A 16,927-nucleotide genomic window follows, 5' to 3' on the forward strand; every position below is an offset into this window, starting at 1 on the left:
GATGCTTGATGCTTACCGTTATTGCTGTTCGAACCCGCTAAATCGCTACTATTCGGTGTGCTGGTGACCTGTAATCGCCCAATGGCAACCAGGCAGCAGTGAGTGCTAACGTTCTCATCTGCAACCACCCCATCATGTCCGACTTGAACAGCCTCTCTGTCAGCTAGTCCCATACCTGGTACACATGGGGGAACAAAATCACCTACAGCGTAAAACGTTGAGTCAGTCCATGGTTCCTCATAACCGACAACTGATTATGATTTACATGCTGCTAGATACAACAATGCTAAGTACTTTTAAGATGGATAGAATTTAGAATATTATTTAATTATACTTCAATATAAACATGCATGTTTAGAATTTTTTTCAACTTCTATCCAACTTGTGTTACTTTCATTCTTTTCTTCATTGGAATTATTTCTTTGTTTTTTATCAGCTCATTTAAAGTAAGTAACAGTAGATTCTATGAATCACACATGCATGACGCGGTTCTAGAAAAGATCATATGTATATGTACGTATGTATATCACAAGATAACATCATAACTCACATATGAGTAATGCGGTAAAGAACGTGTTAATTACAGAGTTCCAAAAATATTCCCTCGCGAGCACCCAATGATAACAAGTAAATTCCCAACGAATCTCTATGTAAGAAATCTAAATGAAAAGACACTTTGAACTCTACATATTAGATCACTCCATGGGTAATGTCGTTTTTATGTATATAATTTTAAAATAAAAATTTGACTAAATGATAATACTTTTTCTAATTTTTCTAATTGCTGACTGAATTATATTTCTGGAGAACAATTTCATAATATAAAATAACTGGAATAAATTAATTCCTGAAAACCAACTCTCAAAAAGACTTTGTCCTTTTCACATCTACACAATAAATCAAAGTTTCATAGAAATCCATCCAACTAGAAAATACAGCCCATACCTACGTACATATTCACTTAAAACTTTTTCTTCAGAAATTTCTTCAATCGTAAGTTTTACCAGTTGCTATTTGAATTCACTTTGGAAGCTTAAAACACAAAATAAGAGATGATATTACTCATGGAACGACCTAATAGAATGATTGAAAATGGAGCGATATAGAAGGCGGAAACGCGTGAAAAATGGCTCGCAGAGGAGTCCGTTATTATGCATTGAGGTTCTTGATAAAGCATACGAATTCCGTATCGGACCCCGTCTCGACATAGTTTATCGGTATTCCAGCCGTTCTGTCGGCTGTTAGGTCAAGACGATTCCATTCATTCTTTATAAACCGATCATACTATCCGTGACCGCCACCGAGTGCCGGCCCCCTTAATTTATAGTACAAACGTCGCTATCCTCGTGTATTCTACGAAGCCGTCGGGTTCGTTCATATTCTTGCTGCACGCCGACGTCTCCCTCGCTTTAAAATAGAAAGTTGGCGCTACGTCTCGCGCGCGGCCATCAACAGAGCGGCCCCGTTATACGTCGACAACGATGTACATCATCACCATCATCATGACAATCAATTGGCGAAACAACATCGACAAGTTGGAACCTATGTTGAACACTCACCGTTTGGGGGCCAGCTTTTGATGTACCCTGTACAATGAACTACGGCGTAATTTTGACCATCGCGAGCTGGAGGACCGAGAGAGTTCCTCTGCTTCACGTGGTGGAGACCATGGGCGGCAGCCATGTCGCCAGTCGTCTGCATGTTCCCAACTTTCATGCGACAGATAAACCCTCTCCTCGAGCCCATGCACAGTCTCATCGATGCTACGGATATTAATTAAGAGTTTATTATTATAATATTGATATTATATTTCATTGTATTTTATTATTAATTAATATATTGTTTGTACCGATTATGGGATCTGGAGAATTTTAGTGTATTTATGGATGGTTTTGTTTTAGAACATACAATAGAACTCCGTTTGTTTCAATGAGATTTTATCTATTGTTTGATTAAATGAATTATCATCGATTAATTGAATTCACTTGTCTGAACTGTTATTATATGAATTGTTTTTCAGGTTCGTATAAATGGAATTTTAATGTAGCAATTTAAATGAGGTTGTAGATATAAACTATGGTTTTTTTGAGAAATTTGTTGTAGTTAGCAAGAGAAGATATACTTACATTGTCCCTCTTTTTTCACTGTTCCTGTTTTCAAGTCAAGTACCCTGCCTCCGTTTTCCGGTTCGGCACCGCTCAGTTGTTCCTTCACTTTTTCTGTATCGTCCGGATGGACCTGTGAATAGAGGCTGGTGCCGTACCAATCGTTTTGAGTATAATTCAAAACAGGCGCCACGGAATCGGATACGTAGATGATCATGCCGCTGGTGCAGTTCACGACGAAGAGGAAGCCATCCGCCGCCTCCAGAATCAGGTGCTTCAGCTCTTGATCGGTTAAAAACGAAGGCTTGTACGCGCCATCTGAGCTGGTGTTTCCTGTTCCTGCCAAAGAATTTGTATCCTTCTTTTCTATGGCTTTTAATTAATCGTATTAGGTTGTCCCAAAAGTTGCTTTCGTTTTATAAGGAAATAATGGGTGGGCAACATTTTTTGTTCTATTCGAACAAAATGGATCATACATAATTCAATGAAATAATATAAAACAAAAAATATTCTGCATCTATTATTTCCTTATAAAACGAAAGAAACTTTTGGAACAACCTAATTATTAATCAAAGAAAGTATTCAAGTGACTTATATTTTTGATTTGTATAAATTTACTTTATTTGTATTTTTATTTATAAATTTGCAGCACATTTGTGACTGTAGATTGTAGTGTATTTATTGTAAAATTACTTAATTTTATTTCCAATTTTATTCGTGAAATTAATTTATTACTATAACTAAGATTTTCTTAATAGAAGTGTTTTGTTTAAAGAAACAAAGCATATTGGATTTGGAATTATTCTTAGTTAATGAAGATATTGATTTTCGGTATTGAAGGATTGGTGTAACTTTAACCTTAGAATTAGCCTTTCGAAAGAGAAAATTAGTTGTTCCTTTAAGGCACGTGTTTTTTCTTTGACGAAGATTGAACTTTTATATCGCGCTTGATGTAAATGGTCCGTATCGATCGAGGGATCTACCTGGTCGTTCGACATCGAATGCACGTGTAACGAGCAACATTTTTCAAGCGAAACGAATGCTTGTCCATGGATACGTGCCACTACTTCTCCATGTGTAGATCGGGCGTTCTTTTTCGAAGTGTGTCCACTCGAATGAAATGTCCTTTTCTTATTAAAAATTGTAATAGTTGAATCCTACGATATTCGACGTAACTGGTACAAAAGGAATCAAATGTAGTTCCAAATTCAGACGATTACACGTGAGCTATTAATACTTCATTATTAATACGAGCAATTAAAAACAGATCAGAATATGTTCAGGAACAGTTAAATCATTTTATTTTACAGCATATACTAATCACATAATATTCACCTCATCTATCACATGCCGCTTATAATTCTACAGAGGGTCATTGGCCCACATAAGACTACTATAAGACCCACTTAAGAACTTCTTCAAGCTGCCTCAAATCTCGTCGCGTTATTTCCCTCGATATATTTTTCATCAAAACCATGAGACTAAGAAATCATGTGAAAGACAGGTTCAATTAGACCTTAAAGAATTTAATCAGAAAACTGAAAACTAATGTTTATGCTAGAATACTTATAACAAACAAACTGAGACACCATTTGGAAATTGCAAGAACTAGTATCACACGTGTGAAATCTTTAACTCGTTGCTAAATCTCTGATTCGAATCATTGAAGAATGGAATTATAATAAGAATCAGAGTTCAGAGAGAAAAAACATGAGACGATTGTGTCGTCCCGAGTGACAATCTTTCTAGAGCTAAATTACGTATTACTGTTCACAGCTCAAAGCGATAAACTCCGCTTTTTGCTATCTTTGAAATTCTAAGCACTCTTATCTTACATCAATTTCACCAATTTTCTCTACCTTCTATTTTGTTGAGTTCGTCGATTTGGCAAATAAGCGGCTCGTTTCTATGCTTTATTTCTTGCTTCGGCGAATAATAATTTACCCGCGACCCAACATTTATACGAGACGAACTACAAAAAGCGTCTTCCTTCGCAGACCTTCGAGGACAACATTAAACGACAAAATCTTTTAAATTCAACAAGAAGCGCCAACTTAAAGCAAGAGACGGAGGGGAACAAGCAAAAGAGGAAGGGAGAAGGAAGAAGCGTGGTACCAAAAATGAGGACGGGGCAACTCGGCAGCGTAGGTAACTATCGAGGTGCAAGATCGGAATTGCAAAGCGGACAGGATCCCGCGAGCATGAAGCGGTAGAAGGAGAAAGAAAGAAACAACAAGAGAGAGAGGGTCGCGATGCGATCTTTACCCCGATATACGGAGAAATTCCGGGAAGAGGTACTTTAACGACTTCCAAACAAGATCTATGGAAGACCCCGGCTGACCTTCGTTACCATTACCTTCCACGTAGAGGAACGGTCTTTCGATGGACATTAATGCCGCCGTGATTCTACTCGGTTTCCTTCCATCGAAAGAAGACGCGGATGCTCCCCTTGACCTATCTAGCGAAACATGTTCCTAGAGGTGGTTTTAGTACGCCTTTCATCTTCATTTTATGTGTACGGGCTAGCGTTTTTATTTATACGGGCTTGTTGAAGAGGAAAGCACGTTGCGAGGTGTTGGAAAAATTGAATACTAGAATCGAGCATCTGTGGTTCTGTTCTTATGATTCAAAGTTCATAAGGGAATAATGTTGATTATGCTGAAATATGTTTAAGCGAATAGATGGATGGACTGTGGAATGTTTCGATTGAATTGTTGAAGAGGAAAATACGCGATGAAGTTTTGAGAGAGTTCGATACTAAAATCGAGGACTTATGGTTGGATTGATAAAGGAAAAGATATTGATTGTGTTTGACACATCTTTTGATAGGTCGAATGATGGAGTAATTGATGATGGAGTGTAAAGTGAAAGAAACGATGATGACGTTTAGTAGAAGGATACCGAAGAGTAAATTTATGATTGATAATGTAACCCATTCACCGATGAAGCCATTCAGTAACTTAAGTACGTGTTTCTCTGTGGTAGTTATTAGAAACGGAATGGAAGGAATTTAGATTCTATTTGTTAGAATTGTTGTTCTGATCATTGTTAAGTTTCATTGGAATTTAATTCCTATACAGTATGGGACACAGACACCGGAAGCTGATACGATCTATCGATTCACAGAAATAATTCTTATTAGTAAATCGCCAATCATCCAGTAAAAATAAAACTTCAAGAGAAATCAATCATTAACACCTATTTGTGTTTAAATTTCTTTCGCTACAAACTACTAACTGGACACACTTTTGTTACTAGTATTACATACTTTGAATCTTTTCATTCTTCGTACCTCATAGTGCAATGTAATTTTACATCGGTGTTAATTAACTATATTTTGCGAAAGGATGTAATTCTACGTTAACGTGTATCAGTTATAACTTTCGAAGAAACGTAATATTACGTCAATGATAACCCGCTACGTTTTACGAAGCGGCGTAATGTTACGCCAGGTGTAACCTACAACAACTTACGCCAATCTTAATTCTACGTTAGCTACAATAAGTAATACCATACAAAAAGAAGTAATGTTACGTCAATTGTAGTCTGTTACGAGAACACGTACTTTTACGTCAACTGTGGCCTGTTATTAGAAGACGTAATTTGACGTCATCAGGTTCGAACGTATCAAACCATCAATCAAAATTGAATAAAACCTTCGGTAAAGTGTATTGGTTTAGTAAAACCAGTAAAACATATACTGGTACATAAAATAGCAAGAGAAGGAAAGAGAAAGAGCAAGGAAACTCTACACGTCAATTGGAATCGAACAAGGTTTTCTGTAAATGTGTATTGGTTTATCAAAACTATCGAAAAATATATTGATTCAATAAACCAACAAACAAACAAACAAACAAACAAACAAAAAAATAAGAAGAGCAGGAAAACTCCGTAGAAAAGCGTCTCTTGGACGTCCCACCGTGGATGCACCGCGTCCTGGCCGAAGGGTGGGTGCGTGTACGCGCGCGAACGAGCTACGTATCCCGGAGGCGATCGCCTCTCTCCTCCCAGTAGGTAAAGATTGTATAGAGAGACAGGCAACGAGGCAAGAACAGGAGAGAAGCTCTCCGGTTCGAGCAATTTGTATTCAGCGGCCGCGTTGTCGGGAAAGAGGAGAAGTGGCTATAAACAATGCGACGCACCACCAATACTTAGCTGGAATCACGGCACGCACACCGATCCACCAACAAAACGAGGAGAAAGAGAGACAGAGTAAGAGGTAAAGAGAGGTCGTATGAACGAACGCGTGTGTGCACGCATCATAGAAGGGAGCCGGGGCTAAAGGGATAGCCGACGGGGCAACTCCACCCATTCTTGCACCGGAAGCATATATCGCGCTTTCTGCATTCGATATGACCCAGCACACGACGAAACCGTCGGTGAATTACGACCGTTCCGGTGCGACTCGGCCGGATGAATTTTCTCCGCGGAGAAAGAGACGCGAGTAAAGAAAGAACCCACTGTGTCCGTGCCGCAAGTGACATCCCCTTGCTTACTCTGACTTCTTGTATTATGAAGACGTTGTGGTTCTTTCAGAATGATTGTGTTTCGAATGGGAGGTTCAGTTTCAAACTGGAATGTAAAAGTTACTGTAGAGTAATCTGAAAGTATATTTTTAAGGTTGATTGTTCTTAGTGTTTCTTTTGGCGATGAAGATTGATGGGGTGGATGGTCTTCTTGGTTAACAAGAGTAGAGTAGGTTTTGATCGCGTTGTTTGGTGAATTAGAAGCATTTTTAATACCTTTGGTGTGTTATTGGAAATAGCGTATACAGGCATTATTCTTTTAGGATAATTGTTTCAGCTGGAGTTTGCGAGTGATAGCTTCAAAATTGAACTTCTCGAGTATCTGCAAGTGTAGTTACGATGGGATGGATGGTTCTCTTGGTTGGTAGGAGTAGAGTAGATTTTAGTTGGATTATTCGGTGAATCAGAATTATTTTTAATGTTTTTAGTGTATTAGGTAGCAACCTAATATCAAGAACCCGAAGAAACTTTTGCAATATTGATGTTGACTTTCATTCGGATAAAGATGTAATTGTATCTATCTACTAATTTTTGTTATGTTATTTCAATTACAATAATATCATATAGAATAATAATTCATTGTCAAAAGTAGTTTTAGTAGTCAATTATTTTTTTGATGACACTATTTTTCAAATAAACACAAGTTACAGAATTGTTACACAGGAAAATAAAAATTTTCAACGAGTAACTGGCTGTCCGATAAGAAACAAAGTAGTTCAATGCGGGACGTGACGATTAAGCATCGTCGATGTTTGAGTTATCCGTCACGAGCAGTAAAATAACTTTGGCAACGCGATCTTTAAGCTTTGACTCGGACCGATTGAATTACGCTCCGTACAGCTTATTCGATTCTTTCGCAGCTATCGATATGAAAGGTTGGAAATATCGAGCGAGTCAGGGACCATTAATATCCTGCAGAAGATGTTGTAAACTAACCTTTATCTTCCATGATTCATAAGTTGAACAAGAAATTACAAAATACGATAAGAATCATTATAAACAGTCGCAACAAATATCGCCCGGATTTTTTTAACGTTTTTATATAAAAATATCTATAGTATGATATTGAGTAAGAGAAACGTGACGAAATTTATAATTACAATTAATATTATTTACGCTTTGAGCGAAATTTTGCTAATGACTGTTTACGAAACAAATTTTTATTTTTCCTGAAAAGCCTTTACAACGTCTGACTTAATGATCGCGTAATGTAGACGAGAATTCAACAAGTGTTTCGACATTTTTGTGAATTTTTTAAAAACCTGGAACAGTAATAAAACATTGGATTTGATCATAAACCAGGCTATTTGGTTGGATTGAAATTTTCAATAAATGTTTGTCAGCGTAAGAAAATGCTAGAAAATTATCAAAAGAATTTAAGAAATTTTCCAATTGTTTCGTATTATCATCGTCCTTAGTGTCCCCTTTATTTTCTTCAAATACGAAAAACAATAGGAGATAAGAAAGGGACTTACCTCTGAGATTTCTCATGTGGGCGACCGCCATCCTGAGTATGGTCAATTTGTCCGGTTTCCTGGCGAGGGCTGAACACGTCGGCACCATGTCGGACAATTCGGTAATATAGGCGGTCATCTTGTTCCGCCGCCGCCGTTCAATTTCGCAATGATTCTCCCTACAGTAAGACGCAAGACAAAACCAAGGTAATTGCATAGTTCGCTGAACGATAGATAGATACAACAAATGTATCGATTTTTTTCTTTTTTCGTGACGAAAATGTATTCCAGATGCTTATGAAATTTTAATAAACAAAAATTTAGATCTTTCTTTAATATTGAAATAAAATGACAAGCTAATTTCTATTAATATCTTAATTAAGTAAAACTAACGTTACTATTTCAAAACTCAATTATTAATAAATATGAGCCAACAAAAAATTTCTCCACCTATATACAAGCACGAAATTAATCCCAGTATCCTTAGCACACGCCCCTTCCAGCGTTCTGTTATGCGATTGCAAAAGAAACTTGACCGTGAATACGATTCCGTCGATTATGGAAACGCATGACGCCAATCGTATGCGTGTGGTTCGTTTCCATGATTTAGAGGTGCAAGATACGAATACTACGCCGCTCTGTATTGTGCGATTTTCAGGCGGTGAAACGTGCGGATAATGGATAGACAGAGGAGACTTTAACGCACGAGTCGTCGTGGTTGGATGATTGAAAAGCGTAACGCAACATGTCAGCGCTTATTAGTTCATTTAATCAGGAGTACAAAGAGACGTTAAAAAGTTCGGACTTAAGAAGATTGATCATCCTTAAGACTTTCGTTCATAAAATCTGCAAACTATTCCGAATTAAAAAATCCAAAAAAAAAGGTATTAAAGGTCTTAATGTCTCAAGAGAACTATTCCATCCCCAAATCCTTTAAATGATTGGAAATTGAAAAAAAAAACTGAAAAATGTTTAAGCTAAAAAAAGCTGTTTACCCTTAAACTTCTATTCAGCAAATCTTTCAAAACGCGTCCATCAATATAAAGAAAAGAAGAGAGATCTAGAGAGAGATTTCTACAATTCAAAAATACGATATGCATATGCATACATCTGCTTCCATAATGGAAGCACGAGTGTGCGTGGAACATTAAGAAAACTATTCACGGATGGGACGTGCGTTTCCATTGATTGGCGACGTCATTGATAAGGGTATTAGTGATCAATGCAGCCAATAAATTCTGAAACGATGCTCCCATCGAGAAAAGGGGTATCGGGTGAAACCACAATTTCAGGCCTCCCCTGTTATTACCGCTACCAGGGGGTAACCGGCGCGAATAACGGCGCGCGTCTTTTCTCCGCTTTCTATAGACCGGTAATTGTCGGCGAGCAATCGTAAATTTAATGGCATTTAATTCCTGATAATTTCAGTCGAACGTACCACACAACAAGGACGAGCAACAAACGACTTTCAACGTCGCGAGAATGAAACGTATGAAATTTATTGGAAACATCCCCTGTTTTATCCATTTCTTGAGATTCTATGTTCACACTAAGCTCATTGCAAAATATAGATAGATACGTGTTTATAACATTGTAAGTAATCATTATCAGTAAGAAAAATATGTAACACAGAAATTAGGGGACATGTTTTATTATGAATTTTGGAGGACTAGGTTAACGTGGTATTTACGATTGGAAATCGAGAAAGAAGAAACGAGAGTACGTCTGAGAACTTTTCAGGGTGACTTTTCAATTAAAATAAAAAAGCAAGATAGTAAAAATTCAATAAAATTGATTTATGGGAATTTCAAAGCGAAGATTACGATTATACAACGAAAGAATCTTTAAGATAATTTCTTTCTTCAAACACGATTCTTCTCATTTTCTGCTACTAATATAAAAGAAATAATAAGAATGAAATAGGAAAAATTCTATGAAATTGATTTATCAAAATTCCGCAATATGAATTTTTCCTTAAAATAAAATTTTTCTCATTCCTCGCTGCTAATATGAAGCAAAATAATAATAATAAAAATTCCATAATGTACGTAGACTTATAAAAATTGCAAAGCTTCATATCAAATGTGAGAATTTCCGAGCACGACTTCCCTCTTATTAAGTAACCAAGGTCGTTTCTCGGTGGATGGAAGAGGCACACTGCGGAAGATTAAAGGCAATTTGAAATACATGAATGAACTCGTTTATTTTCTAGACCCGGGTGTATCCGGGATGTTTCTCTCCTTGGCTCAACTATCGCGACTCTCTCTCAGCTATGGGGTAGAGAACTTCCTTTTGTGTCTACTCGCGAGATAAGACCCTCCATCTCGTTCCAGGTCCATCAGGAACTATTACCCCGTGCTTATTCCACTTTCAGATTCCCAGCTTTCGTTCTCCCTCGTGCAAACCGACTCTAGATTCGATCAACTCTTACTATTTTTTCATCGTATCCAACGTGATTGGGGATGATATTTACCTGACTATTATAATTTAACTCTAGTTATATTTTTTCATTTAATTATTGTAATCTTTATGTCTGACTTATAACCCATTATATCTGTAAAAAGTATTGTTATAATTAATTTTTCGTTTCATATCTGAAATTTCGTCGAAACTAATTTCATTTAGTTCACCATGCTTTTTCTTAAACTTTTTTGCTATAGTTTATTGAATTTTTTAAACTCTATGTATTTTTATTTAATTCTTTGAACGTCTTTGGATGAAAACTTTAGCTATAATTGATTTTTTATTGTATATGTAAGGACTCTTCTCGATTTCAAGGAAAGTAGTTTTAATTTACGATGCTTCTTTTCTTTGTTGCAGTTTATTTAATATTTCTAGTTACATAATTCTTTTAACCTCTTTATATTTATAGATCTTTTACAAATCTTTTTATTAAAACCTCTATGCGAATGATATATATCTATGAAGAGTTTAACTAGATTTAATTTCTCGTTTCATACGTAAAGTTCTAATGTTGTCTTGTTCTAATTTCAACGAAAATAGTTTGAAGAACTTGTGTTCTGTTCAACGTTTTACTACGGTTTACTAAATTCTTTAAGGAGGAGCAGTTTGCATTTTTTGTCGATCGGACAAAGAGACTCTCGAGTGAAATATTGCTGAAGTTGACGTGAGGCTGATGTCTTCGTGTCGTGAACATTGACCTCTCGTTAAGTTCCGCGTCCAGGACGTCCACCCCGTCTGAAACACCGCGACCTCGCACCAGAAAAATTGTTCTCCAGTTTGTTCCATGTACAAAAGCTTGCTCTGACCAAGCCGGCGATAGCACTTCTATTGTAACGTAATTAGTTTCACATACTCTGTGGTTTTGAAGACACCAAATCCTCGATTTTGAGGTAGTTTAGTGTGAAATATAACTGGGAAGCTATAATTATTGGGTCTCTTCCTCGATAGCACCACAAATGTTTCAATTTCTTTTTCTTCAATTTTTAGAAAGGCTAAGAATACCGGAAATTTGGCAATGCTTCTATAAAATTAAGAGACAACAAATTTATTTTATGAATGTTCATACAGCGAACGCTAATATCTATCTAAATCACAGGAGATTGAAAGAATCTTTCGCCTGCTATCATTTTCAGAAAGTTCAACAACTTTTCCAGAAAATTCTATTAAAACATATTCTAGAGTATGCTCTGTGAATTTCCCTAACGCAACATTTCCTCAAGAAAGAAAAAAGCATTTCAGAAGATTCCTACAATTTGCATAACTTTGCTTAATTCTACGATTTTCCATGCCACGAACAGTAATAAAACATATCAATTGCAATACTATAGAAATCCAAAGCAATCTTCCTCTTCTGCCAATTTTCAAAAAGACCGACGATTTCTCCAAATCCTCCATTTTCGTCGGCTTACTCACAATCTCCATAAAGAACGAAATCCCTTCCTCGTATCCCACAAATTTCAAATCATTTAACTTTTGACTTCCTCACGCCTGAATTCTCAAGAAAAAAAAAAGAGGCTTTCTTTCGTCATACGCCAAAATCAGTCAAATCTCGGTAGCTTCTATATTCTACATATATCCCAACTTTTCAGCGCTTTCTCCCATCCATTTCGTAGAAAGAGTTGTCGGCTGGAATCGGTAACGCTGCCCTCGACGACGTGGGGCCTCGAAGTCGAAGCAGCGCAAGGGCCGCTATTTAAAAGAGGCCAGGACGCTTAAAGCGCAAGTATAAAGCAGAGTCTGTACCGTGCAGGACGGTAGAAGAACACAAGAGGAGGAAGGGGCAGAAGAGGAACGCGATCCAACGAGAGCAGGACGGAGGGAACCTCCTGGGTCAAGGGTCAGACGTTCCGAAGTTGCCCGCTCGCTCCGTGGGTCCAGCGAACGCTATACAGGGTGGGCAGATCAAATGTTGCTTACGTTTTACGATGGGTCCCTTTGCAATTCAATTTTCCTATGTTTCCAGTGTTTTTCAATTTTCATGTGTCTTTTGCTTTTAGGATTTGAAAAGTAAATTCCTAGTCATGAAAAAGTTAAGAGTAAAAAAGAAAATTTTGAATGTATTATTTTAACGCTTCAACGTGATGTTAATTTTGTCATCAACTTTCCAGTGAATAAAAAAAAATGTATTCAATTTCAATATCGTTAGTATGTACGCGTTAACACGATTTTATATTTTACATTCTTATAAGTTAGAGAATTTTTCAAGTTCTCTCAAATGTTGAAAGATCGGTCATTTTTGTCATAGCTTTGCATCGATCGCGTTAATTTGACGTACTTCGATCACGATTTATTCGTGTCCTTCAAAAATGAAAGACGGAAGAAATACTAAGACTACCAAGAACTAAAGTCGAGCTGCCTACTTTTCAACTCACTCGAATAATAATTATGTTCGGTGGTACAGGTGTGGTGTTAAAGAATCTAGGATTTCGTCATTTGTACCATTTTTCCTCTAAACTCGTCACACACACAGTGTTATGAAGAGTGTACAGTTTCAAAACCTACATTATTCATTTCTACAGGTGTAGAAGCAGGTGTAGATTACAGGATCAACGATTTTGTCGTTTGTAACGCTTTTCCTCTAAACTTGCCATACGGTAATCATTAGCTGTACTACTTCAAAGCCTGCAAAATATTCATTTGAAGCATCAGAGCAGCCAAAGAGGTATAGCAAAAAAGCTACCACCCAGTATATCGATCTGTGCATTACGATGATACAAAGTCGGCACTGAAATGCACGTACCGCACACATAAAATCGTTCTAAGGGGGAAAAAACGAGTTCCTCGACACACGCGAACATACACCTGCAAACATATACATAGAGAAATTCACGTATAGATACGGTAGGAAAGGAGATCGCGTAGGAGATCGTTTCGAGTCATCATCGATACGCTCGGTATTACGAGGCAATCCTATAAATGACAATGTCCGTATGTGAATTATGGATTCGTCTAACGATCGAGTCCGCCGGCGTGTCGATAGAACTTACGTACACCCTCCTGTTCGAACAATGAAATGAATTATGAATCGATCGAAGAACGTTTAATGCGATCCTATTCGTTATGGAATATATTCCGGCTGTGGACGTATGCTAACGAGCTGTAGACACCGATTGATTTATGCCAAATCTTAATATTCCGAATGCTTAATGGCTCTGAATATTCGTTTCGCGGAAGTTCGATTTTTTTTCTTCCTTCTCTTTCTCTTATTCGTTGGAGATTTGACGACGATGTTCGAGTAAGAATGATAATTTCGCGCCCTTTTTCCCTTGGCGTTAATTCTTTTATGGTTAAGAATTTTCGATCAACTTTCCTTTTCTACTATTAGAAACTGGATAATTCGACTGGTAACAAAATGAAGACGGTACTTAACAATTTTTCATCGTTGAGAATTAATTCTCTCAGGATTAGGATTTCGATGATAAAGACGACATTAGAGTGAAAATGGTACTTCTACTAATTTAAAATTCGTCCTGTTATGTACATTTTACATGTTTACTATCTCATGATAAATATAAAAATAAATTTATTGCTGAAACGTAGTTTTCATGTAACTTTAAGAACATCTGTATGATAAAATAATTAAGTAGATAAAGATATTTAATTCTGACATATTTTCCTAAGAACAGCGAATGATATGATATAGTGTTTAGTAAACAAAATGGATTAATTGGGGAATATCTGTAATAACGTTTTCTTGGAATTCTATATTTAAAAAAAAATCAGTATCATGTTTGGTCCTGCTGATAAAATGGTTACGGTTCAACGTTATCTGGCAAAATAGGGCACCATGATTGAACAGAAAACGCAAATGTCAGTGTCTAATTAGTTCTTCTAATTATATCAATTCTCCTTTGCCATTTGAATAATTCTGAATTCTCTTTCAAGCACCGATAACACAACCAATTTTAAATAGTTTTAGAAAAGAAAATATTGCGATTAAGAAGAAAAGGGTCGCCAGCAGTCGTGTCTGAAGTTCGTGCAAACATAAACCGGCTCATAAAATAATAGAACATCGGAATAGGCAATTTCACGTCGAATATGCGACCCGTTGAGTGCCCTTTAAATCATTTACGAACGAAGATGTTATAATCTCGGCCAGTGTCGAACGATAAATTTTCTCCTGTCTTGGGTTTACTGCTGTGCAACCGTAAGTCAACCAATGATCTTTCCAATAGTCCTTTTTTAACCTTGCACATGCATATATAATAATCTTTTCAAGTAATAGTACTCTTTAAACATGATAGAATAATTTTTTTAATAAGATAATATTGTAGTAATTATTGGGTATAAAACGTCAATTGTTATTAATTCAATCCTGTACGAGACTCTATAAATGTACACAGAAGTTGATTCCACTATGCTAAGTGGTTATTCGTAATTTTATATTTGTTCATTTTTTCTTTAATTTCATATTTTTATCTTGATGGACATAACTAAAGAAGCACAACCTAAATGGTTATTTATTTTGATTATTAAAAATCATAACGAGAGATGATTTATTCTTCTTTTTATAAGCAAAGGAAAATCTGGTTACAGGAGGTTAACGACATTTTAAAACTCTTGTTCTTCATTTTTAGGTTCCCTCGACTCTTTATTCGTTTTGTCATTGACCGCCATTAACTGTACGAGCAGATCGTCTTATAATTCCATTATGCTTGGCAGGAACAGGCCTGACATTACGGGTAATGGAAGACCGTCAGGATCTAATGACTATAACCAGCTCGCAAAATCATTTCCATCGGCGAATCTTCATTTATATTTTCATAGTTCAAATATTTCTGTACTATCTCCGTGCGGTCGGAAAGATCGTATCGTGTCGATGACTTCCATCGAAAGTGCATCTCAAAACGTTGTCTGCTTTCTATAAATGCCGTCATGATTCTTTCGAATTTCTGTCTTTTTAAATGGAAATGTTGTAAAGAAACTGTTCATAAACAAGTATCGATAGTTCATAATACGAACATACCTGTTTATATTATATTCATATTATTATGCTTTTCTTTTTATCCTTTTCTTTTTATTTCTTCTTTTCCTCCTTCTCTAACCATCTCTTTTCCCTTTATCTCCTTCATCGCTCCTCACTCTACTCCCTCCATTTCTTCCGCTTCACGCGCTTTTAATTACCATTCAGTTACCGCTAGACAATGACAACAGTTTCTATAAATTCGCATTTTTGTAAATGTAACCAAAGAAATGAAACTTCAACGGAAATTTATTTCATCCACTAGATATCACAGCAAGTACAACATTTCTATTTTTGCGTATCGTATACACTCTGCGCATTTTCAGCATTTTGAGATTCCTGTAAATGCACAAACATCCGCATCCCCACTAATTCAAGTATTAAAAATTCTCATCCGACAAACAAACGAAGAGAAAAAAGAAAGAAAGAAGGAACGATTATATGTAAAAATCCTTTAATTCTCTTTAATTATACGGTCTTAAAAAATTCTCTTAAAAAATTCCCGACGGAGAAACCAACTAGAAACTAATCTCATCGCGGATTTCGCGGTTTATCGCGGTGACCTTGTCGCCGAAAACCGAGGAGAAACTCAACGAAAGGAAGAAAATGGCGGTGGAGGCGGGTGGACGGGCCTGTTTCACCGGGTGAAGGAGGATAAGAGGGTTGTACGCCTTGCGGCGGGAGGCGGTAATTGCGTTATTATGTTAAAAGTGAGGTATCCGAGCGGCCGCGACATCGCCGCCGCCGCAACTTTTCCATGAAACGCGTACGTACAGTGGCCCATGCCTACAATCACTACACCCCCCTAGTTTGCCCCGGTGCCGGGGCGAATGTAAAATACAGCGGTTCCGACGCAAATTCGCGGTTACAGACGAAGGTCTGTCCACCGCGAGTATACCCTTGCATCGAGAATTTGCGATGGTGATGCTGCATCCAGTTCTTTCGAACGGAAGTTATGTCTTCTTTAGAACTTCAGTCAGTTGTAGGTGGTAGTTTTGATTTTTCTTCCTTTTTTTTTCTGAAAGTAAACTTTCGTTTTGTTCTCTGAGCGAAGAGTAGTTTCTCCTTTGGAAAAATTGCTGCTGAAGAACAAGTTTGTAGTTGGCGTGGGAGATTTGAATTGAAGAACGAGGGTATAGAGTTGAAGGATTTGAGATCTAAAGAGTTGCTGTGTCGAGAGATTTGATATATCCATCTCAACCTTTATTTTCAACCTTCGTCCTGCATGCAAACATGCTCGAACCTAATTCAAACAACCCCATATATCAACCAATTTATTATATATTATGTGAAACGTATGTTACTTTTTAAAACCAACGACGCTTCTATTGTCTATGTGGCTGAACCTACCACCTTTTCCCCCAATACAATTTATACTCAAACTTGCATCTACAAACATGTTCAAACCTTAACCAA

General features: G+C 36.9%; 1 protein-coding gene across 7 annotated transcripts in view; it reads right to left on the minus strand.

The window, feature by feature from the left end:
* The window catches only part of LOC117232701 (aryl hydrocarbon receptor nuclear translocator homolog), a 47,019-nt gene that overhangs the window by 3,618 nt on the left and 26,474 nt on the right, over positions 1-16,927 (minus strand). For 4 of the 7 annotated variants that reach the window (XM_033492265.1, XM_033492264.1, XM_033492262.1 and 1 more), the window contains 4 exons: positions 8,107-8,267; positions 2,127-2,444; positions 1,560-1,763; positions 17-202 (listed from right to left, as the gene is read on the minus strand). In XM_033492265.1, coding sequence (XP_033348156.1) covers positions 17-202; positions 1,560-1,763; positions 2,127-2,444; positions 8,107-8,267 — 869 coding nt within the window. The remainder of the gene's footprint in view (positions 1-16; positions 203-1,559; positions 1,764-2,126; positions 2,445-8,106; positions 8,268-16,927) is intronic. The other 3 variants (XM_033492263.1, XM_033492260.1, XM_033492261.1) reach the window with 2 other exon arrangements.

Source organism: Bombus vosnesenskii, unplaced genomic scaffold (genome assembly GCF_011952255.1).
Source record: "Bombus vosnesenskii isolate JDL3184/JDL3185 unplaced genomic scaffold, Bvos_JDL3184-5_v1.1 scf7180000013293, whole genome shotgun sequence".
Classification (NCBI taxonomy): Eukaryota; Metazoa; Arthropoda; class Insecta; order Hymenoptera; family Apidae; genus Bombus; species Bombus vosnesenskii.